This window comes from Chrysemys picta, chromosome 1, assembly GCF_011386835.1.
Source record: "Chrysemys picta bellii isolate R12L10 chromosome 1, ASM1138683v2, whole genome shotgun sequence".
Lineage (NCBI taxonomy): Eukaryota > Metazoa > Chordata > Testudines > Emydidae > Chrysemys > Chrysemys picta.
Window position 1 is genome coordinate 138,092,164 of NC_088791.1, and position 25,114 is coordinate 138,117,277.

The 25,114-nt window shown below is 45.5% G+C and overlaps 1 protein-coding gene across 1 annotated transcript in view; it reads left to right on the forward strand.

Moving 5' to 3' along the window:
* The window catches only part of LOC122172585 (scavenger receptor cysteine-rich type 1 protein M130-like), a 48,662-nt gene that overhangs the window by 17,902 nt on the left and 5,646 nt on the right, over nt 1–25,114 (forward strand). The window contains exons 4-11 of the mRNA XM_065584712.1: nt 123–434; nt 5,191–5,508; nt 11,253–11,381; nt 12,399–12,713; nt 15,821–15,883; nt 15,970–16,284; nt 16,687–16,722; nt 17,708–17,845. Coding sequence (XP_065440784.1) covers nt 123–434; nt 5,191–5,508; nt 11,253–11,381; nt 12,399–12,713; nt 15,821–15,883; nt 15,970–16,284; nt 16,687–16,722; nt 17,708–17,845 — 1,626 coding nt within the window. The remainder of the gene's footprint in view (nt 1–122; nt 435–5,190; nt 5,509–11,252; nt 11,382–12,398; nt 12,714–15,820; nt 15,884–15,969; nt 16,285–16,686; nt 16,723–17,707; nt 17,846–25,114) is intronic.

A 25,114-nucleotide genomic window follows, 5' to 3' on the forward strand; every position in this document is an offset into this window, starting at 1 on the left:
CAGAGTAACTGCTAGTATTGAACATGAGCAACAATCTCTTCCTGTTCCCCACTCCCCTCCCTGTCGTTGCCATTAACTCTGATCACTGTGTCACCTCAACACTCACTTTCCCTTGTGCTCAGGGTGCCTGGGTGGCAGGTTAGTGAACGGCACCAAGTGCTCCGGGAGAGTGGAGATCCGACATGGAAACACATGGGGAAGCCTCTGTGCCTCCCACTGGGATTTGCAAGATGCCAACGTCCTCTGCCATCAGCTGAACTGTGGCTACGCAGAGTCGATCCGGGGAGGAGCCCATTTCGGGGAAGGGAACGGAACCATATGGAGCGAAGCTTTTCATTGTGAAGGGACTGAAACCTGCCTGTGGGATTGTTCTCACATGGCCCTGGGCAACCCAGCCTGCTCCCCCCGAGACACGGCCACGGTTATTTGCTCAGGTAAGTTTTTAATACTGACGTGTATATGTTTAGTTACAGAGCAGTGTACTGGCCAAATTTAGACCTTCACGAGTAGTCCCATTGACTACAGTACTCGAGATAAGTAGGGGTATCGGAATGTTGCTCTCTTTAAGTTCTCCGGATCAGAGACACCTCCGGGTGCAGTGAGGGGTGGCGAGGTGGATCCTAGCATTACATTAGAGTGAACTGGAGAGAATGGCTCTGTGCTATAAACCTGAGTTTGTGATTCAGATTCCCTCAGTCCCAGCAGGGCTGACTCAGCCCTTCCTCAGATTGAAGTCGGTGTTGCAGAAGCAACCTATATGCAGAGATCTCATCCAAGCTGTGGGGCCATTACACTCTGGAAAAGTAGGTGTTTGCCCTGGTGTTCCTCGCCAAAGTGCCCCCCGTCCCCCGTCCATCCCAGTTGTGGGCTGGTGGGCTGCAGCCCCCACCTGCAGAGCTGTGTGTGTGTGTGAGATCATTAATTCCCCTCAACACTTCATAGAAATAGTCGCTTCTTTGCCAAAGATCCTGGTTTTCAGAAAGGTGTTCAGATGGCTCCAGAGCTTGGCTCCTGAGCCAGCTGGGAACTTTCACAAAGATCCTGTGCTTAGTGAGAGCAGCTGGTGCTTTGATGAAGATCCTCCTCTACAATGCAACACAAATACTGCAGGTGTCCTTTTTCCTCCAGGCTTCACCAAAAATCTTCAAAGGCTTCCCCATGCCACATCAGACAACTGCAGTAGTTGATAGATGGCAAGCTATCTGATGGCTATCCATAGTGGCTTAGGCCCAGGTTTTTACAGCTGTTTCACTGTTGCTCCATTCAGCATGGCAATGCCTAACTGGTTTAAAAGCCTAACTGGTTTAAAAGCCTATGTTTCATTTTCCGTAAAGATTTAGGCTTAGCAGTCCCTGAGTGACATAACTATGCCAACCTAACCTCCAGGTAGACAACAATAGAAGAATTCTTCCATTGATCTGTCTACCACCACTCAGAAAGGTGGCTTACCTACAGCAATAGTAAAACCTCTTCTGTCACTGAAAGAAGCATCTACACTACAGCAGCATAGCTGCAGTGCTGTTCTGTTTCACAGTAGCGCCCATAGTGTAGACAAGGCCTTAGTAAAACAAACATTTAATGCACACATAAACCATTGTAAATAGTATTTGGACTACTATAATAGCTTTTGTTTCAAAGTTATTGAACAGTAAATTTACAGGTTCTCCTTATACAGACTTCCCCCCCTTTTGTTTCTGTTACAACTTAACATGTTCTATACTTCAGCACACACATCAAAACACATTTCCCACTGATCTTCTCTTAGAGATGATTTATCAGGCTTTGCAGTGTGGCTGTAACATGTAGTGTCTTCAGAGTTTGAGAAATGGCAGTACCTCAGGTGTTTCCAACACTTCAGAACTTGGTGATCAAGGAAACAGTCTGGGGATCTTGGCAGCTAGCAGTGTTCCAGCCCTAGGCTTGGGTTAAGAGTTGACTGGATCTCTCAGTTGCTGGTGAAACTGAAATCTATAGCCTGTATTCATGTGGTACCAGGATTGAATCATAGAATATCAGGGTTGGAAGGGACCTCAGGAGGTCATCTAGTCCAACCCCCTGCTCAAAGCAGGACCAATTCCCAAACAGATTTTTGCCCCAAATGGCCCCCTCAAGGATTGAACTCACAACCCTGGGTTTAGCAAGCCAATGCTCAAACCACTGAGCTATCCCTCCCCCGAGCCTGGACAATATCTGTTCCCTGGATCTCTGTAAGGGTCTCACTCCACAGAGCACTGTCATCTTCCCATAAGCCCAGCTAAGTCAGGCAAGAATTCACAAAGTGCTGCCCTTTTTTCTTTTTAACTGAATCCCAGTTGAGAGCAGTCAGCTGATACCCTGTTTCCCCGAAAATAAGACATCCTCCGAAAATAAGGCCTACTTACAGTTTTGCCTCTCGTTGTAATATAAGGCATCCCCCCGATAATAAGACCTCCCCGATAATAAGGCATCCACCGATAATAAGGCATTTTTCATTTCTGAAAAATAAGACATCCCCTGAAAATAAGACCTAGCGCATCTTTGGGAGCAAAAATTAATATAAGACACTGTCTTATTTTCGGGGAAACAGGGTAGCTAAATGTAAACTCCATAGTTTCTATGGTCTCCACAGTAACAAATACTGCCCCCCACTCTACCTCTAGGTCCATACAACACACCAGAGTGCACCAAACATTATCCCAATGGAGGGCTTCCCTAGAAGATAAAGCTGGCATAGCATTGCACTGTATCCACAGTGGTACAGGGGTTGGGACCAGCACTCACAGCAGACACATCTCTCAGTGCTGTATCTATCAGCCACTGAGTCCACAGGGCTGTCTTTGACATGGAATACATTAAAAAGCTGGGTTGACTCAGCTACATCACTCAAGGGTATGAAAAATCCACACCCCTTAAGTGACATAGGTAAGCCAACCTACCCCTCCCGCCCCCACACACTGTAGACAGCACTAGGTAAACAGAAGAATTCTTCTGTCAAGCTAGCTACCACCTCTCGGGGAGGAGGATTAACTACAGCAATGGGAGAACCCCTACAGTCGGCATAGGTAGAGTCTTCACCAGTGGTTCATGGCTTGTTCAGGGTAAGCCCCTGTTGGGCCACGAGACGCTTTGTTTACCTGAACATTCACAGGTACGGCTGCTTGCAGCTCCCAGTGGCCGCGGTTTGCCGTTCCTGGCCAATGGGAGCTGCGGGAAGCGGCGCAGGTTGCTTCTCCCACAAGGAACTTCAACATCTTTATGTGCTTACAGTGGACAAAGTTTTGAAATGAAAAATATATATATTTAGAAAAAAATTGCCCAGACGTCACTCAGCCCTCCAAGCATCATCTCCAGCCAAGTCAATAGCTAGAGTTCATGAGAAAAGTAACTCGTGTCCACAGTTGCAGACCTGGCCTGGAAAACCCCTGCTGAGTGCAGAAAAGCCTTTATGTTGGCTCTTAATGAGTTTGGAGCTGACACGGTGTGCATTGAACAGGGACAAATGGCAGGGTTTTATCTAAAGGAACCATGTGTCCTGGCAGTCTGGATTTGGGACTTGGAGCAGGAAAGTGGTGCGTTTGGTGCGTTCATTGCAGGCTCCTAGTGTCTTGTTATAAATCACAGTGATCTCACAGCGCTGCCTCTATTAGTGTGTGGGGTGAGCACTGAGCGCTTTTGCACAGAGCATTTTGGTAACCAGGGGCCTGATCTGCCAGGTGTTCCTGAGCACTTCCTAGAGAAGTGAGAGCACTCACATTGTGCAAGGTCTGATCTCAGAGGTGGGGAATTCTTTCCTTCGATCACCTCCTGCATTTCTGAGTAGACAGACAAATGAAACCCTTGAGAGAGGTTGTTCCCTGTATTTCTGCACAGCAGTGATGGTTACCTTCCACTTGGCACAGAAACCTGTGTTTTACATCACATCTGTGTATTATTTCTAATGCAGTACCAGCAGGGAGTATTTGTGATGGGTTGGATCACAGAAACTCCTTTGGGACTGCCACCTAATGTGCCAAGACTAAGCCTGACCCCATTTTCCCTGGAAGCTTGGGACTACAGAACCCTGCCTGGTTGTGCCAGACACACTTGCCTGCTACAAACACAAACCCAGGTCTGAATTACATTTCCCCCCTGCCCCCAAACTGCAGGCTTAACTGAAAACAGCTTAAGAAGTATTCCTGTCTCCAACAGCCAAATGCCAAGTTCCCAATGGGGTCCAAACCCCAAATAAATACGTTTTATCCTGTATAAAGTGTATAGCGGATAAACTAATAAATTGTTCGCCCTCTAGAACACTGATGGAGAGATGCACAGCTGTTTACTCTCCCCCCAGGTATTAATACATACTCTGGGTAAATTAAGTAAAAAGTGATTTTATTAAATACAAAAACTAGGATTTAAGTGATTCCAAGTAAGAACAGACAGAACAAAGTGAATTACCAAGCTAAATAAAATAAAACATGGAAGTCTAAACCTAATACAATAAGAAAGTGATTACTGATGAAATCTCACCCTCAGAAATGTTCCCATAAGTTTCTTTTACAGACTAGCCGCCTCCTAGTCTGGGTCCAGCAATCACTCACACCCCCGTGGTTACTGTCCTTTGTTCCAGTTTCTTTCAGGTAGCCTCTCCACCCCCAAAGGATATCTCTTAAGCCAGCTGAAGACAAAATGGAGGGGTTGCCAGGGGCTTAAATAAACTTTCTCTTGTGAGTGGATACCCCTCCCTCCCCCTGTGTAGAATCCCAGCTATAAGATGCAGTTTTGGAGTCACATAGGCAAGTCACATGTCCATGCATTACTCAGAACTTTACAGGTGGCATTGCTTACATTCTATCTTGAACATCCCCAGGTAGACTTCTTATGTGGATTGGAGTCCATCAAAGTCTATTGTCAGCTTAAGTGTTTCTTGATTGGGCACTTAACTTACAAATTCCTTTCTTAACAAGCTGACCAAACGGCTTACTAAGGCTTCTTAAAATCAAACAAGTAAACAGGGAATATTCATAACTTCAAATACAAAAATGATACATGGGTACAAATAGGATGAATATATCCAGTAGATCATAATCTTTGCAAAGATGTTACATGGCATATCTAGCATAAAACACATTCCAGTTACGTCATATTTACATTCATAAGCATATTTCTATTAAGCATTATGGGGTGCAACGTCACAGTATTATTCAGCATATTTTGTGTCTCTGAGCCCAGGTCATTCTGAGTCACTCAGACTGCTGAATGGTGAGAGCCGGTGCGATGGGAGAGTTGAGATTTCCCTCCATGGTGTGTGGAGCAGAGTGCTGGATGACCAGTGGGACATGAACGATGCCAAGGTGGTCTGCAGAGAGCTCCAGTGTGGAGTCACTGAGAAAGCTTATAACCCCCCTAAGTCTGAGCGAGGAACGGGCCCCGTGGGGCTGAGAAGTGTCCGATGTGCAGGAAATGAGACTCGTCTGACTCTCTGTGACAACTCCACGTCTGAGACAGCCCAGGCAGGAATTGCTGAGGACGTCGGTGTGGTTTGCTCAGGTGACTTAGTGTGAAAATCTTATAAATATCCTGTCCTTGTTCAATGGGAACATGACCCACCCCAGGGCCTGCCTCCACCCCACCTTGTGCTGTGATCTCAGCAGTCCTTGAAATGATGTGGATCTGAGGTTCAAACTGTGACCCACTTATAGTTAAATATATATTATATACAGAACGAAGTATAGCCATGTTGTAGGGCTAATGCACTACAGCAGCCTCTCTTGCTCGCTCTCTCCTATATTTTTATGTATAGAGCTGTTCAAAAAATTTCATCAAAACTTTTTTCCCGTGAAAAATCTTCATACTAAGATTACGAATTTTCTCAAAGTCGGTTTTCATTGAAAATGTTCAGATTTTTGTTGTAAAACTTGGGCTGTCGATTAGCCACACAGTGTTTAACTCAAAAAATTAATTGAGGTTAAAAAAATTAATCATGATTAATTGCAGTTTTCAAAAATAGATTACTAATTGGATGTTTCTCTACATTTTAAAATATATTTATTTCAATTACAACACAGAATAGAAAGTATACAGTACTCACTTTATATTATTTCTGATTACAAATATTTGCACTGTAAAAATTATAAACAAAAGAAATAGTATTTTTCAATTCACCTCATCCAAGTACTATAGTGCAATCTCTTTATCGTCAAGGTGCAATTTACAACTGTAGATTATTTTTTTTACATAACTGCACTCAAACACAAAACAATGTAAAACTTTAGAGCCTACAAGTCCACTCAGTCCCACTTTTTGTTCAGCCAATCACTAAAAGAAACAAGTTTGTTTACATTGACAGGAGATAATGCTGCCCGCTTCTTGTTTCTAATGTCACTTGAAAGAGAGAAAGGCATGTGTATGGTACTTTTGTATCCAGCATTGCAAGGTATTTACATGCCAGATACGCTAAATATTTGTATATCCCTTCATGCATCAGTCACCATTCCAGATGACGTGCTTCCATGCTGATGATGCTCGTTAAAAAATAATGTGTTAATTAAATTTGTGACTGAACTCCTTGGGGGAGAATTGTATGTCTCCTGCTCTGTTTTACCCACAATTTGCCATATATTTAATGTTAGAGCAGTCTCGGATGATGACCCAACACATGATGTTCGTTTTAAGAACATGTTCACTGCAGATTTGACAAAATGCAAAAAAAAGTTACCAATGTGAAATTTCTAAAGAAAGCTACAGCACTTGACCAAGGTTTAAGAATCTGAAGTGCCTTCCAAAATCTGAGAGGGACAAGATGTGGAACATGCTTTCAGAAGTCTTAAAAAAGCAACACTCTGATGTGGAAACTGCAGAACCCAAACCACCAAAAAAGAAAATCAACCTTCTGCTGGTGGCATCTGACTCAGATGATGAAAATGAACATGCGTTGTTCTGCACTGCATTGGATCGTTATTGAGCAGAACCTGTCATCAGCTTGGACTCGTGTCCTCTGGAATAGTGGTTGAAGCAGGAAGGGACATATGAATATTAAGCGCCTCTGTAATGTAAATATCTTGCAACGACGGCTACAACAGTGCTATGCGAATGCCTGTTCTCACTGTCAGGTGACATTGTGAATAAGAAGCTGGCAGCATTATCTCCTGAAAATGTAAACAAACGTGTTTTGAGCGATTGGCTGAACAAGAAGTAGGAAGGAGTGGACTTGTAGGCTCTAAAGTTTTACATTGTTTTATTTTTGAATGTGGGTTTTTGTTTTTACATAAATCTACATTTGTAAGTTCAACTTCCATGATAAAGAGATTGCACTAAAGTACTTGTATTAGGTGAATTGAAAAATACTGTTTCTTTTGCTTTTTACAGTTCAAATATTTGGAATAAAAAATAAATATACAGTGAGCACTGTACACTTTCTAATCTCTGTAATTGAAATCAATATATTTGAAAATGTAAAACACCCAAAACATATGAATAAATGGTATTTTTTTTATTCTTCAGCAGCACAATTAATCGTGATTCACTGTTTAAAAAAATTAATCATGATTAATTGCACGATTAAATCGCTTGACAGCCCTATGAAAAACCCAAATTTATTTGCGGAACATGAAAAATATTCATGGTCATTCATATTTTATGGGGAAAGGATGAATTTCCAAGCAGCTCTAGTGTGTATATAGTGGCTTCTTTATTTTAAAAAGTCTTTTAAAAATGTGCTGTCTCGAATCAGAAAACAATAGTAAGAAAGGAAGTCCATATGCAACCTGTTTTAACCACGACTGCCATGGATAGTTGCTCTGGGCTAGATCCCCGAAGGGACTTGGGCATTGCAAGGCCTGACTCATAGGTGCCTTGCCATCCAATGGAATCCTCAGCCCCGAGTCACGTGCCCAGCTCCCCATATAATGTATGGGGAGAGTTAGGCATCAGAAAGCTGAAGAGGGAACCACCTAAACTTGCCAGCAGTGACATGCCAAGGAAGGGAGTTAGGGCCTAGATACACAAGTTATTTAGATACCAAACTGCCATTGATCTAAGCCTCAGGCCCCTGACACACATGTCAGAGGTAGGCACCTCTCTCTGCTCAGGCATCTCAGTCATGAACCCATTCCTGGAGCTAGACATGTAAGCCAGGTCAGCTCTCTCATCTTCCCATTTTACCCATAACCCAGCGGTTAAAGCACTCAACTGGGAGGTGGGAAAATCCATGTTCAATCCCCACTCTGTCTGATTTGGAGCAAGGACATGAACACAGGGGAGTGCCCTAGTTACTATAGCCTATAGGGTATGATGGGGTGGGTCTCTCCTGCAGGAAATGTTCCACTTTGTACAAATAATCAGTCACTGAATCATTAAAAAAAGCTAAAGATTGATTCTAGCTGGTGGCCTGGGCACTTGCCTGGGATGTGGGAGAATCAAATCCCTGCTTCAATAAATATGTAACTATTTATACATTATGTATTTATAAAGAGGCAATTAGGTAGCTACATACATTTGTGGATCTAACCCTCTGTCACTTAGGAAATGCATCAAAGTTGCTGTTATAATGTGACCTTGTTAAATCCTAATCTATAACTGTGCAATTTTCCTTCATTTAAAGGAATCTGTGGTGGGATTTTTTTTCATTGTTCGTGGTTGTACATGACTATTTTACAAGATCATTCTGTTGTCCTTTTTGCTGGTATATTATTTACATTAAAGTTCCACCGTAAAAGTAAACAAGTAACAGATATTTTAACTATGTCCCTATATCATGCACTGTATATTACTGCATTGATATCATTTTTCATGCCCATTCCAACAGCAGGGTAACTACAGCACTTAAGGGCCCATTTCTGTTCCCATTGTCAGTGGAAGCTTCACAGTTGATTTCAGCAGGATAGAATTAGGCCCTAAGTGTCTGGGACTTTATTGTAGACACATGGATCCAATTTGCCTTTCTTTCCCTTTATTTGTAAAATAAATTGGTACCAAGTCTGCTTTTCTCTAACGTTCTGGTACCTCCTGTCATGCTGTCTGGAGTGGCTCACCACTGTAAGTGACTATCTCAGGGCAGACTCCAAAAACAAGGGCAGACACCCAAACTGCTGGTGTGTTCTAGAATTAGATTTCACCAAGCCAATGAACTCCTAGATCACTATGCAATCTCACCATGGAGTCACAGACAGTCCCCTTAGGCTCTACAGCCTAACTTGCCACCCAGACAAACTGAAAATTGTGATATGATGTCACTTAATAATATCACACTACATCAAGTTTCTCCGACTCCCAAGGGACCAGTCAGTCACCCCAGAACTTACTTCAAAGATAACGCTGGCAGCCAGTTCTGTAGTAAACTACTAAAGGTTTATTAGCGAAGAAAAAAAAAATGCGGGTTATTGAGAGGCTATAGCAGGTAAAATATAATAACAGGTAAATAATCAGTTTGTAACTCCAAATGTTGGCAGCGATGTAATAAATTGTCAGTTTCCCAGAAGTCTTTTACAGGGTGTCATGAGGTACTCCATTCATTGCTGATCTGGCATCTCCTCCTGGTAATTCTGGGGATTAGCTTTCGAGGCCAATGCCCCATCCACAGTTTGCACATCATCTGACTCTGGTCTGCAGCTCCTCTTGCTCCAGAACCCGCAGCATTCTCTTTGTGACTTAGCCCTACAGCTAGGTCACTCAGTGTTCCCCCTTATGGGATTCAGTCCATCAACAGCCTAGGCAGTCTTCCCATTCAGTGCCCTGGTGCTACTCCCTCAGTGGCTGGTAGGGGACCCAGGCCTGCCCTGTTTTCTGGGTTCCAGTCCAGGGACAACTCAGCAGGTCTGCATTTCCTCCCTCTGCCCACACTGCTCCTTCCCTGGACTGATTTAGTTGGGGTTGTTCCTGCTTTGGGCAGGGGGTTGGACTAGATGGCCTCCTGAGGTCTCTTCCAACCCTAATCTTCTATGATTCTATGACTGCTTCCTATACTCTGGTTCCTCTCTCACTCTGGGTGTACCAGCCCCCACCTCTTCCTGCACAGGTGAGACTCTCTCTAACCAGCTGATTCTGGCCTAAAGCTCCACTGTTTGTAGCCTAATTAGCTGATTGGGCCCATCTGGCCCAGCCCAGCTTTTACAGGGCTAGTGTGGGGAGCTCATCCCTTCACATAGGGCTACCCAGAATAACTTTGGGGATCTCTGTCTTTTCGTTCAGTTATTCTTCTCTGTTAGATCCTGTATCTCTGGACTGTTTGGATTCTTTCTTTGAATCCATATTTATATCTTCTCACAGAAAACACACTGACAGTCTCTCTACCCATGTGGGCTTTTCCTTTGATGACAGAGAGTGAGGAATGCACTTAGATTTTTGACCTCTGACCTTGTGCATAATGGCCATTTGATTTGACATTAGCATTTTCTGCTAAAGTCTTAAATCCTTACCATTTCACAAAATTTATTTGATTTGTTATTTAGCAACAAATGTATTTACCATGTACATGTTTGGCATTACATTATGACAGGAATAGATAAGCGAAAACAATACCAGTAAGGTTCCACTAGTTTTCATAAAATTTAAACATCTGAATACACACCTATACATCTAACCATTACTTTGATCTACACAAGTGAAATGACCCTAAATACACTCTAGCATGACCTGGTCAGCCAGTGTCACACCCTCCCCATTCTGTAACAATTGAAAAGAATATTTTTTTTTTATTAATTTTATTAATATTAATTAATATTAATTGCCTAATAATTCCTTGAACACCTTGATGCTTATCATTTAAGAGTTGTTTGAAAATATTCAAGATTTTGAGTAAGGGCTGATTCTGCTAACCCTTTGTCTCACAAATAGCTCTGACCCATGTGATGAGTCCCTTAAGGATTACTCCGATGAATAAGGAATTCAGAATTAGGCCCTTACACTCACATGCTGTTTATCAATATTGCTGTGTAAAAAGTATTCCTTGTTTCCTTACTCAGTTTCCCTTCCTTTCTGTGTTTCTTGTTAAAGACAGACTTTTAAAAGCATTTCAATATCTCAGCCATTGTAGCAGCACCATTGATTTGCATGGAAGCTGTTTAATTATCCTCCTATTGCAAATTAAAAGGTGGGATCTATCCCTGCAGGAAGCAGGCAGATCAGACTGGTGAATGGGACAGGTCGCTGTGCCGGGAGAGTGGAGATTTATTACAATGGCAGCTGGGGGACAGTCTGTGATGATTCCTGGGATCTGTCAGACTCAAATGTCGTTTGCAAACAACTGGGGTGTGGACATGCCATCAATGCAACTGTCTCTGCTCATTATGGGGAAGGATCCGGACAGATCTGGCTGGATGATGTGAACTGCACTGGGAACGAATCCGATCTCTGGACGTGTCCTTCCAGGGGCTGGGGACAGCACAACTGCAGACACAAAGAGGACGCGGGAGTTCTCTGTTCAGGTCTGGTCCTGGAATGCTCATGTGAGCCTGGTTACCAGGGGATTTAATGGAGAGGGCAGACAATTGAGGAGAGAGCTGAGAATGATAGAGCCTCTACCTCATTTTCTCTTCTATAGGGTGCCCATACATCCAGTTTTGGCCAGGACAGTCCCTTTTTTAAGCCTGCCCTGGCCATCCCGACTGTTTTGGCAAAAATGGGCATTTGTCCCATTTGCTTTTGCCAAGTGACCATGAGTTGGCAAGAGCAAATTGGACAAATGCACAGTTTTGCGAAAGAAGTGGGATACGACACCTAACCAGGTGCGGAGGAACATGCAGGGGTGGGGTGAGTGGCAACGCCAGTCCCCTGCTGGAGGGAGGACTCAAGACAGCAGCTTTGGCTGGGCCAGCCCCGCACGGGAGGACAGCAGGGGTCTTGGTCCACCCTGTGTGTGGGTGGGAAGAAGGGGGCCTGGGGCTGGCCCAACATGGGTGGGTGGCAGGGGAGCTCAGGCTGGCCCACGTGCTGAGGGGGTAGGGGAACTTCAGGCTGTCCCTCTGCGGGCAGGAGGCAGTGTGGGCTCAGGTTGGCCCCACGTTGGAGGGAGAGAGAGGAAAGGAGGCCTTGGGGTTGGGCCCCCAGTGGGGTGTTCCGTTTTCCCTTTTAAAGAAAATATGGTCACTCTACTTTTCTATCTACCTACTGGGGTCGTGATTAGAAAGTCACCATTTCCCATATGTTCCCACCCAGGAGGATTGGAGATATCGCAGCATTTCTCTAGTTTTGGGAGGGCAGTCACTGCTGTATTGCAGGTATCTGTGTGTGTAACTGCTGGGAACCGGTGACTTTTCAGAGGTGACCATTGTATTTCTAACGGGCCTATGGTGTTCAGGAGAGTCTGATTCTTAGAGTGATTCTCTCTGACACTTGCTTCTGCAGAAGGATGCATCGTTAGAATTGCTGGGATTTCACTCTTTAAACCCCAGTTCATTTCAGAATCAGACGATTTAATTCACTTTTTGTGCATTTCCTTCTAGAATTCACAGATCTGAGGCTGGTGAGCGACAGTGACTGTGCTGGGCGACTGGAGATTTTCTACAATGGGACATGGGGCAGTGTTTGCTACAATCAGATGTCTGGAGTAACCCCAGAAATTGTCTGCAAACAGCTGAACTGTGGGGACAGAGGACAGATTGCAAAAGACTTTGCATATGGAGCAGGTTCTGGTCCCACGTGGCTGGACCATGTTGCATGCACTGAGCAGCACAGGTCCCTTTGGCAGTGCCCATCAGACATGTGGAAACAGCAGTCCTGTGATAACCGCGCAGAAGAGACCCATATTTCTTGCAGTGGTAATTCTGAAGCTGTCTGTGCACATGCATGCTCAAACCCTCTACATGCCTAACTCATTAAAAGGGTGTGATAGAAATTTTGAATGTATTTACTTTTCAGTATAGAGACTTTTACATTTGCAGCAGTGGCAGACATATTTTCATTGTCCATTCTAGGAATGAGAATACAGCCCCTGGAAAACAAACATGGGACTTATCTATACAAGCTGTGTGTTACACGGTGCAATCACCTAGTGAGAGCCCACAAATGCCCATAGGCAGGGGAACTAGGGGCGAAAGGGGTGCTGCAGCACCCCCCAGGTTTTGCACGGGGTCCCAGCTGCCAGCCTGCGCTCTGCTGCTAGTACCGCACACAGGGTCCTTGTACTGGCCCCGCAAGCAGGGCTCTGCTCCCGCCCCCAGCTGTGCTCCCAGCCTCAGTCCCCTTACCCCTATCCACGTCCCCCACCCAGAGTCAGAGCTCAGTCTTGGCTCCAACTTGGGGGAGAGGGAGCATGGATGGGGTAATGGGGGCAAGGTAAAAAGTTTGGGGACCACTGGCTTTCAGCACCCCAACTGTAAAAATTGTCCCAGCGCCACTGCAAATGTCTCCAATTAGTGAGTGTCATTTGGGAATCTCTATGGCTATACTTTTGGGATGAACAATCAGAGATGGGCCCAATGTGAGTGACCAAGATGTGGGCGGTCATGCTGAGTGGTTGAAGCAGGAGTCATGCCCATTGGCTAGAGCAGGAGTGGTTCGGGACTATTTAGAAAAACTGGACGTGCACAAGTCCATGGGGCCGGATGCGCTGCATCCGAGGGTGCTAAAGGAGTTGGCGGGTGAGATTGCAGAGCCATTAGCCATTATTTTTGAAAACTCATGGCGATCGGGGGAGGTCCCAGATGACTGGAAAAAGGCTAATGTAGTGCCCATCTTTAAAAAAGGGAAGAAGGAGGATCCGGGGAACTACAGGCCAGTCAGCCTCACCTCAGTCCCTGGAAAAATCATGGAGCAGGTCCTCAAGGAATCAATTATGAAACATTTAGAGGAGAGGAAAGTGATCAGGAACAGTCAGCATGGATTCACGAAGGGGAAGTCGTGCCTGACTAACCTAATTGCCTTCTATGATGAGATAACTGGCTCTGTGGATGAGGGGAAAGCAGTGGATGTGTTATTCCTTGACTTTAGCAAAGCTTTTGATACGGTGTCCCACAGTATTCTTGCCGCCAAGTTAAAGAAGTATGGGCTGGATGAATGGACTGTAAGGTGGATAGAAAGCTGGCTAGATCGTCGGGCTCAACGGGTAGTGATCAATGGCTCCATGTCTAGTTGGCAGCCGGTTTCAAGCGGAGTGCCCCAAGGGTCGGTCCTGGGGCCGGTTTTGTTTAATATCTTTATTAATGATCTGGAGGATGGTGTGGACTGCACTCTCAGCAAGTTTGCAGATGACACTAAACTAGGAGGCGTGGTAGATACACTAAAGGGTAGGGATTGGATACAGAGGGACCTAGACAAATTAGAGGATTGGGCTGAAAAAAACCTGATGAGGTTCAACAAGGACAAGTGCAGAGTCCTGCACTTAGGACGGAAGAATCCCATGCACTGCTACAGACTAGGGACCGAATGGCTAGGTAGCAGTTCTGCAGAAAAGGACCTAGGGGTCACAGTGGACGAGAAGCTGGATATGAGTCAACAGTGTGCTCTTGTTGCCAAGAAGGCTAACGGCATTTTGGGCTGTATAAGTAGGGGCATTGCCAGCAGATCGAGGAACGTGATCATTCCCCTTTATTCGACATTGGTGAGGCCTCATCTGGAATACTGTGTCCAGTTTTGGGCCCCACACTACAAGAAGGATGTGGAAAAATTGGAAAGAGTCCAGCGGAGGGCAACAAAAATGATTAGGGGTCTGGAGCACATGACTTATGAGGAGAGGCTGAGGGAACTGGGATTGTTTAGTCTCCAGAAGAGAAGAATGAGGGGGGATTTGATAGCAGCCTTCAACTACCTGAAGGGGGGTTCCAAAGAGGATGGAGCTCAGCTGTTCTCAGTGGTGGCAGACGACAGAACAAGGAGCAATGGTCTCAAGTTGCAGTGGGGGAGGTCCAGGTTGGATATCAGGAAAAACTATTTCACTAGGAGGGTGGTGAAACACTGGAATGCGTTACCTAGGGAGGTGGTGGAGTCTCCTTCCTTGGAGGTTTTTAAGGCCCGGCTTGACAAAGCCCTGGCTGGGATGATTTAGCTGGGAATTGGTCCTGCTTTGAGCAGGGGGTTGGACTAGATGACCTCTTGAGGTCCCTTCCAACTCTGATATTCTATTCATCTATGATAGGAGGTGGTAGCCAGAAATTGAAGCCAAGGGTCAGAGCCAGAGGCCAGAGGCAAAGTCAGAAATCGGAGCTCAGTGTCAGGACTAGGTTACCTGGAGCAAGGCAAGGGGTAAGTCCGGAGTCAAGGGAAGAGCAAGGCTGGGAAGAAGACAGGAAAACGAGGTATCCTAGCTGTGGGAAATGCTTTGAGCAGTTGCTGAATGGCTGCTCTGGCGCTGAATTCAAGACCTGGACTGCTGACCCTTCCCACCAATCAGGCAGTACGACCAGTCAGGCAGCCTAATACAGGCCGCTGCGCTTGTTAGTCTGCCTGGAGACTAGCTCTGCTGCAGCCCCTGCTTCCTGACCCCCAGGCTGGGAAGTCTCCGTCAGGATCAGAATTCCCGAAAAGTGTGTCTGTGTCTGTGCGTGTAGGTGAGAGTTTGTTTCAGATCTAAAGTCCCATTTTGTTCTCAATTCTAATACCACCATGTCTGGATCCCCACACTAATGTGGGTGAGTTTCAGCTGACAAATCTGTTTACATTCAAAGAGGGCCAGGAGCAGCTGTACACAGGGTGGATGGAACAGACTCAGATAATCACAAACGCACACACCAGCAGGGAGCTGCATAAAGATTTCAACATCCAAAAAATCCACTGAGTAATAAATCCATTAGCTCTGAAACAAACTAGATTTTAGATTTAAGTTCATAAAATTGCTGAAATTTAGGGGTTTAATATACAGATAAACCCTACTGTCTCCCACATCACACACTCTTCTTGCTCTGTTCAGTTCATCATTTTTTCTGCATAGGACAAAAAGAGAAAACACCTCAAGCCCTGTTTGCCGAATGCCCGAACACTACAAGCTGCACAGGTATTTCTGCTTCTCTGTGTCTCATTCTTGATCCCTAAGGACTTTCCCAGCTGTCTCAGTAACATGTGAGGTTTCTGCATTTCCAGACCGGGAGAAGTTACGTGTCGTGGGAGGAGAGAACAGATGCTCGGGGAGAGTGGAGGTTTGGTACCGTGGCTCCTGGGGAACAGTTTGTGATGACTCCTGGGACATGGCGGATGCTAACGTTGTGTGTAAACAACTGGGCTGTGGATCTGCTGTATCTGCCCCGGGCGAGGCTGCATATGGCGAGGGGACTGGTCCCATCTGGGTGGAGACGTTGAATTGCAGAGGGACAGAGTCATCTCTCTGGGAGTGTCCTGCCAAGCCCTGGGGTGAGAGCAACTGTGGCCATAAGGAAGATGTTGCAGTGAATTGCTCAGGTGAGTGACAGGAGATGTTTCTGCTACATGCTGTAATTTTCCGGAAGGAGGATGGGTCCAATTGCCTGCCCCTCCTTGGTCACAGACCAGGCCCTCCCATCTCCCACGTGCAGGAGCATCAATGATGCTATAGGGTGGAACCTTTGTGGGGTCAGATTGGCTCAGACATCAGCCCACGTAGCCCCTGCATCCACCACAGACCCCAGTGTGCTGGTTTGTTACTAGACAGCATAGGAGGACGTGGGCCCTAAATCACTAACATACAGACCCTGTGCTGGTCTGAGGGAGTTTGTAGAAGTGACGTTTGGAGATCCTCAGGGACTCTGAGGGACGCTACCCGGTAACAAACACGTCACTTCCCCCTCGCTCCAGACTCCAACTCTCCTCCCTTTCCCTTTGCAGGTGTGACAGAGACAACAGCATCACTGAGTAGAACAGGTAAAACATCCCCCTCTCCCATCAAGAGTTAAATATACCTGCTGCTGGGTCACAGAGGATGTGCTGCAAGCTGCAGCCTAAGGCAGGAGCTCCTTTCTGTGTGTAAGCAGGGGAATGGTCGCGCTATTGTGGGGAACTTTCCTGGCGTATACAGTACCCCGGTGAAGTGGACTAATGAAGGGATCTGAGTCCTCCCACTTCCTTTACCCAGAGGCCTTCCTGCTGTCAAGCGCTCCCCTTCCACTCTCCTGTGTGGCAGAGTCCTTGTAACCCTGACAAGGCTGGGCCCAGGATTCCTGGGGGCTCCATCCCCAACCTTGCCGTGGTCACTTAGGGCAGGGGCTGGGGTGTCCCCACTCTAGGATGCTCTCTCTGCACTCAACGCTTCCCTGACCCACTGATCATTACATACAGTTCAAAGCAAATACTATGTATTAAACAGCAATCAATTTTAAAACAATAAGGGAAAAATGGGAAAGGTTAAAGGAAAACATGTCACCCCACTCTGTGGCACAGGGACATCACAACCAGCGTCTCTGCAATGTAAGGGAATTTCACAGTCTGCTCCTCACAAGCCCCAGGCCTCCTTCTCAGGCCCTGGCTGTGCTGCAGGGATGCTGCGGGTTGGACACTTGCTCTGGCGGTGGCCACACACCCTCAGGCTTTAAATGGCTGGACCCTTCTTCCCAGCATCGCTCCTCCCCTGTCGGGGTTACGTCCCCTTACACATGGCCTGTGAAATCTAGGGGTGAATGACACCTGGCTGGGAGCTGCAGGCCCTGCTAACCCTGATGATTCCTGTCTGCTGGCTCCAGCTGACAGGGCAGGGCCCATGATTTAAACAGCAGCCTGTGAGCTGCGCTCTGTGTTCCAGCCCATTACTCTGCTGTTCTGGGCTGTGCAATGAGTGATTTGGGAGCTCCCCGGGGCCCCCCCTGACTCTCACAGGATAATCTCTCCCTGTCGTATGTTCATTTCCATCCAGTTCCCCCGCGCCGTCCTCTGACTGACAGTGGGAGAGTCACAGTGCCCATGGTCGTCTGCATTATCCTGGGGGCCCTGCTTTGCCTGGTCTTAATCATCCTGGGGGCACAGGTGCGAAGTGCCAGGGCACAGCGCAGAGGTGGGTGCTGATTGGTGTCACTGTGTGAAATGCCTCTGAAATAGCAGGGGGAGCTGTGTCTAAGGGGGGTGGGGTGTTGTCAGTGTAATGGAAGGTTAAGTTGTATTATACTGTTCGGCCACAAAGTGGCATTGCATGTAACAACTTATTTTAGCTATCCTCAGCCATGCCTGGCAGAGCATTAAGGGATCTTATTGTGAACAGATCTGATGAGTATTTCTCTGGGAAGGAAGCTCTGTAGCCATTCTATATCTGGTACAGAAATCTGACCTGCTAATAGCAGCCCTGCCACCTACCATATACAAGGTGTATGTGACCTGGTGCCCGAAATTAAGCAGTGCCAGAAGAGAAGAAAAAACAGAAGGAAGAGAGCAACAGAAGTTGCAGACAGAAGGAGGAGCAATGAAGGTTGCAGAGAGGGGGGAAAAAAAGCAACACAGGTTGCAGGATTTCATCAACATCTCTCTCTGCGTTGCCCCAGAGAACTTCAGCTTTCACAAACCTTCACAACTTCAGATTTCACAAACCTTCACAACTGAGAGACTAGAAGCAGCATTTTGCAAGATTTCAAATTGCTACAAAACTCCATAATGAAACTGAAGATATACAGGTATGGTGTTTACTTTGTGCTCTTTGGAAGCAAGCAGAGCATTTCTTTAAATCCTTTGATTTTCCTGAGGACAGTCACAAAGATGACTACGAAAGGGTTCTAGCTATGTTTGATGCATACTTTATACACTGGAAGCTCAAAGTTACAGAACTGACCAGTGAACCACATACCTCATTTGGAGCTGGAAGTACGCAACCAGGCAGCACCAGAGACCAAAAAAACACAAAAGCAAATATAGTACAATATTGTCTTAAATGTAAACAACTAAAAAAATTACAGGGAAAGGTTAAAAAAAAGATTTGACAAGGTAAGGAAACTGTTTCTGTGTTTCATTTAAATTAAGATGGTTAAAAGCAGTATTTTTCTTCTGAATAGTAAAGTTTCAAAGCTGTATTAAGTCAATGTTCAGTTGTAAACTTTTGAAAGAACAACTGTAACATTTTCTTCCGAGTTACGAATGTTTCAGTTATGAACAACCTCCATTCCAAGATGTTTGTAATTCTGAGGTTCTACTGTACCCTCAGAGAAATGTGGTTTATGAAAGGGAATGTTTTCATTAGAGAATTCAAGGACTAGGGGAAAATGTTGAATAATTTATAAGAGCTCTGCATGCCTTGGCTGAAAACTCTGATTCTGGAACAGCAAACATGAAAATATCAGAGAGAAGCTGGTTATTGGGTTAAACGATAAAGTCCTTCACAGCAACTACAATTAAAAACAGACTTCACCCTACACACTGCTATTCAAATGGCAAAGCAATCTAGCTGATGAGACAGCAAAACCCAGAGCAACTGGCCAAACAAGAATCTAGCTTAGAAGCTAGTAACAAACACAGCATGAGTGCGACAAGTTAATATTATAAAACTGGTGAGGTAAAGAGAGAGAACTCCTGGCTAAGAGGAACAAATTTTACTCAAACACTCAGGATATATTAAATGCACAAAATATGGGCATTTTGCAGGTTTTCTTTGCCACCTAAACGCAGTGATACGCAGTAAACACAAAAAGAACAGGAGTACTTGTGGTACCTTAGAGACTAACAAATTTATTAGAGCATAAGCTTTCGTGAGCTACAGCCCACTTCTTCGGATGCATATAGAGTGAAACATATATTGAGGAGATATATATACACACATCTATCTATCTATCTATCTGTCTATCTATATTTGTATATATATCTCCTCAATATTTGTTTCACTCTATATGCATCCGAAGAAGTCAGCTGTAGCCCACGAAAGCTTATGCTCTAATAAATTTGTTAGTCTCTAAGGTGCCACAAGTACTCCTGTTCTTTTTGCGGATACAGACTAACACAGCTGCTATTCTGAAACCTGGCAGTAAACACATTGATTTATATTACAGACAAACGAGCCATTGTTTCTGGGATCTATTATGTGTGATGATACAGAGCCTGAAAGTGATCATTCAGAGAAACAGTATTGACTTTAAAATTCATTTAGGAGCAGATGTAACAGTCATCTCAGAAGGGCCTTACAATTACCATCAATCCCTCCTAGAGCTGAAGTCACCTGACACAGCTGACTAGCCCTAGAGGCATTCTGAATTGCATGGGACAGTTCACCATAGAAATATCTTTCAAAGACAAAAACTTCTCATTCAGAATCCATGTGATCAAAGGATCAAAGAACAACAGCGTTCTCGACCTCAGTGTGGCAGCCATGATGGGCTTAATGAGAAAAGTAGAAGAACTTGGCAGGGGGATATTTGAAAGGAGACCCAGTACAAATAAACTCAAGATAAAATGCTGGAGCATACAGTGTACATCAGAAAGAACAATCAACGGAGCAAACAGATGGCAGATGCAGAACAAGAGGAAGAAAACTCAGAGATTCCAAACAGGCCTCAGGCAGTCATTGCAACTGATGGAAAGCCAGATGACCAAGTTGTTACTTGTTTGGGTTTGGTAATTAGAAAACTAGTACCACTGAGAGAAGTTAGGGCTTTTTCCCTCGCCCCTCTCTTGGTTCTTATCACGCAAACAGAAAGCAGAAGACCACAGTCCAAGTGTAGGCAATTCAATGTTTATTGGGGTTAATCAAGCAAGCATATCCATAGCTCTGTACGCCACATAGCTTTCCCTGTCCTTTTTCCCCACCTTCTTTTTCTTAGCAGGCTTAATTATACCTATAGTACACACCTTGGTCCCACCCTTTACAATTTATGGTCATGTTCCCTTTTGGAGGATCGTGAGTATGGACACCTTGGTACCGCCTTTTTGTACCCCATGGGAGGGTTAGGCGTAAGGTTATGTTTAAGCAAAGGTCACCTTTTCTCTGGCTTTTTAGTGTTTTTATGCTTCCCCATAACCCCACTTGACCCTCCCATCTGGTTGCTTGACCTTGCCTTTAGATAAGGGTCAAGGCAGTCTTCAAGTGTACACTGGTATATTAAACTCCCACCATACCCAGCAACACTTTAACTCTTTTCCTTATTTCTTTTCATTGTGCTATAAACCCCATCAAGAAGCAACACACAGTGTTTTCATTCTTTGTTCACACATATTAGTAGGGAGAATATATAAAAATGTCAAAAGTCAAACGCAAACTTTTATCCTAGGCTGAGAGACAGGCCTATATACTAAAAAGACACTTAATAGACTGATCTGTGCAAAACGACAAATATACAATGATAACCTAAATTTTGTAAATGGTAGGAATGTAGAACTCAAAAGGGGAAATGTAATGGAAGGCTAAACTGTATTATACTGTTCACCCACTAGGTGGCACTGTGTGTAACACACCTTGTTTAAACTAACTTCAGCCATACCTGTTAGAGTATTAAGGTATCTTATGGTGAACACATGTGGTGTGTACCTTTCTTGCAGGAAAGCTCTGTAGCCAGTCCAGATGACTGTAAATTGGGAGGAGTTGAGACTAGTGGGGACAACAGAGAAATAATACAAAGGGAAAATGCAATGGTCCCTTGCTCTCAAGTGGGGAGGGAGCCCACTCTGTCCCACTGTGTCAGACAGCAGCACACAGGCTTGGGTCCCACTAGCTGGGCCGATCTGTAAGCTGTCTAGAGCTCACAGCCTCCTGTCAGGGCTGCCGTCAATCAAGAGTCTAGGGCTCTGGCCCTCTAGGTGGGGTAGAGTATAAGCAGTTTTTAGTCTACACCATCCTGGCTGGGACAGCCAGCAGTTAATGGTTTATTAGGGAAGCTCTGGCCCTCTGGGCAGGGAAGAGTGGGGAGGAGGTGTTGCCTAAGCCTCTTGGCTAAGACAGCTAGCAAACACACAGTCTGGGGCTCTGGCTCTTTGGGTGGGGGCAAAGCAGGGAGCACCAAACAGTCTAGGGATTCAGGCCCTCAGGCAGGGCAGAGCACCATACAGACAGTTTTGATGTCCTGGCTCTGGCAGACAGCAGACCTCTTGGCTGAAGGTGGGAAGGCTGCCATCCCAAGAATGGGGTTGGCAGCAGGGGATGGGGGGACCTTGGCGCACCGTACTTCATTGTGTCGTAGCCCAGGGCCCTAATAGTGGCAGACTGTTCTGCCACTTGGTCAGCAGGGATCCAGCTAAAACATGTTGACTCAGATTTTGACAGTGAAACAGGACCAAAGTCCAGTTTCCTTGGGCTACTTCCTACCAGCGTCTGGGTGAGGCAGTCCATAGTGTCCGGGATCTTGGTCTCGTGGGGGTACAATAACTCCTCATTTAACGTCGTCCCGCTTAACATTGTTTCAATGTTACGTCCTTGCTCAATTAGGGAACATGCTCATTTAAAGTTGTGCAATGCTCCCTTATAACATTGTTTGGCTGCCTGCTTGTAAGATTCTGTGGAAGAGCAGCAACTTTACAAGGGAGCATTACACAAGTTCCGCTTCTCCGCCTCCTTCCCCTCCCTCCCAGTGCTCCCGCCACCGCCAGACAGCTGTTTGGCAGCGCTTAGGACTTTCTGGGAGGGAGGGGGAGGAGCAGGGAAGAGCTGCATCTCTACTCCTCCCCCTCCCTCCCAGAACGTCCTAAGCACCGCAAAACAGTCCTGGTGACGCTTAGGACTTTGTGGGGTTGAGGGGGGATGTGGCGTGCTCCGGAGAGGAGGTGGAGTGGGAGTGGGAAGAGGTGGGCCTGGAGTGGAGCGGAGACAGGAAGAGGCAGGCCTAGAGTATTCCGAGCAAAGTCCGAGCCTGTTCTTCTTCAGGGAAGCTGCCTCTGCTTCTGCAAAGGTGCTTCCTAGCGTCCTTGCCTGCAGTGGGCTGTGCCTGTGTGGGGTAAGCCAGGGGCACTTCCCAGCCACAGTACAGTACTGTACAGTATATAATGCCTTTTGTCTGCCACAAATAAATTTCTTTGGAACCTAACCCCCCACATTCCCATTAAAACTTATGGGAAAATTGGATTTGTTTAACATTGTTTCAATTAAAGTTGCATTTTTCAGGAACATAACTACAACGTTAAGTGAGGAGTTACTGTACTTGGCCGATGGCAGTCCTGGAAATTTCTCTCCAGGGTTGGTCTCTTTTGTGGACAGGATCCTGCCCAGTGTTGGTCCAGCTCCAGAGTTCTGCAGCAGGCTGGAGACAGGAAACAAAGGGTGGGAATAAATGGTAAATTTTCAGAATGGAGAGGGGTAAATAGTGGTGTTCCCCAAGGATTAGTCCTAGGACCAATCCTATTCAATTTATTAATAAATGATCTGGAGAAAGGGGTAAACAGTGAGGTGGCAAAGTTTGCAGTATATAAAATCATGAGTGGTGTGGAGAAAGTGAATAAGGAAATGTTATTTACTTGTTCCCATAATATAAGAACTAGGGGCCACAAAAAGAAATTAATGGGCAGCAGGTTTAAAACAAATAAAAGGATGTTCTTCTTCACGCAGCGCACAGTCAACCCGTGGAACTCCTTGCCTGAGGAGGTTGTGAAGGCCAGGACTATAACAGGGTTTAAAAGAGAACTAGATAAATTCATGGAGATTAAGTCCATTGCTGGCTATTAGCCAGGATGGGTAAGGAATGGTGTCCCTAGCCTCTGTCTGTCAGAGGGTGGAGATGGATGGCAGGAGAGAGATCACTTGATCATTAACTGTTAGGTTCAGTCCCTCTGGGGCACCTGGCATTGGCCACTGTTCGCAGACAGGATACTGGGTTGGATGGACCTTTGGTCTGCCCCACTATGGCCGTTCTTATGTTCTAACATTAGAAAGCTTCAGGTATAAAAAATCAGTTTGGAGGGCCCTTCTGCAGTGTTTTCTGCATTCCTCAGATTCTGAGTTTTCTTATACAAGAAAAACAAACAAACAAAAAATAACCAACCAGCCAAGACTTCGAACACAGTAGTTATAGCTATTTCCACTGTGCAGAGCTTCACAGTGTAACTGATGCTGCTAATCTGGTCACTTTACAGGAGACTGGCAGCAGTTCTTATGTTCCCTGGCTCCCACTCAAATGAGATGCAAGGCCCTCCCTTTATGCTTCCTGTCCTGTCGTGGTAATTCCGGTGAGGGGGGCAGGGCAATTTTGGCTCCACCCACCAGAGGGATTGTCGTGGTCCCTCACTCTCAAGTAGGGAGGCGGGCAACTCCGCCTCATTAGAGGAAATACTACAAAGGGTCTGCAAATATTGTTAGAAAAAGAACATGTTGAGATTCCATTTAGAAAAGTGCAAGAAAATCCATGTGAGGGAAAGATCCCTAATAGAGAGATACAGCAGGAGGGCGGGTACGAGGAAGGAGAAATGCTGCAAAAGAGCTTGGGTGATAATGGTGAAAGAGATCAGACAGTTCTACTAGGCATTTAGGGAATATCTAAACTGCAATGAGAGGTGTGATTGCTGCACATGTAGACATACCCGAGGTAGCTTTTACCTAGCTAGTAAAAGCTAGCTGGCATAACAACAGCACTGTAGTTGCGTCAGCATGGCTGTGATTTGGGCTAGCCACTGGAGTATGCACCCAGGCTCCTCGGGGAAGTTGTACATGGAAGGTTAGCCTGTGCTACTGTGTCTGCTGACACAGCTATATGCCTAACTAGATCTAAGCCAGCTCAGATGTGTTTATGCATCCTGCAATCACACCTCCAGATTGCAGGGTAGATGTACCCTTATATAAGAAAACAAGAATGGCCATGCTGGGTCAGACTAAATGTCCATATAGCCCACTATCCTGTATCCCGACAGCGGCCAATGTCAGGTGCTTCACAGGAAATTAACAGAACAGGTAATCATCAAGTGATCCATCCCCTGTCGCTCATTCCCACCTTCTGGCAAACCGAGGTTAAGGACACCATCCTTTCCCATCCTGGCTAATAGCCATTGATGGACCTATCCTCCATGAATTTATCTAGTTCTTTTTTGAGCCCTTTTATACTCTTGGCCTTCACAACATCCTCTGGCAAAGAATTCCATGAGTGTTGACTGTGTGTTGTGTGAAGAAATGCTTCCTTTTGTTTGTTTCAAACCTGCTGCCTATTAATTTCATTTGGTGACCCCCTAGTTCTTGTGTTATGAGAAGGAGTAAATAACACTTCCTTATTTACTTTCTCCAAACCAGTCATGATTTTATAGTTTCACATCCCCACTTAGCCGTCTCTTTTCCAAGCTGGAAAGTCCCAATTTTATTAATCTCTACTCATATGTCAGCTTTTCCATACCCCTAATCATTTTTGTTGCCCTTTTCTGAACTTTTTCCAACTCCAATATG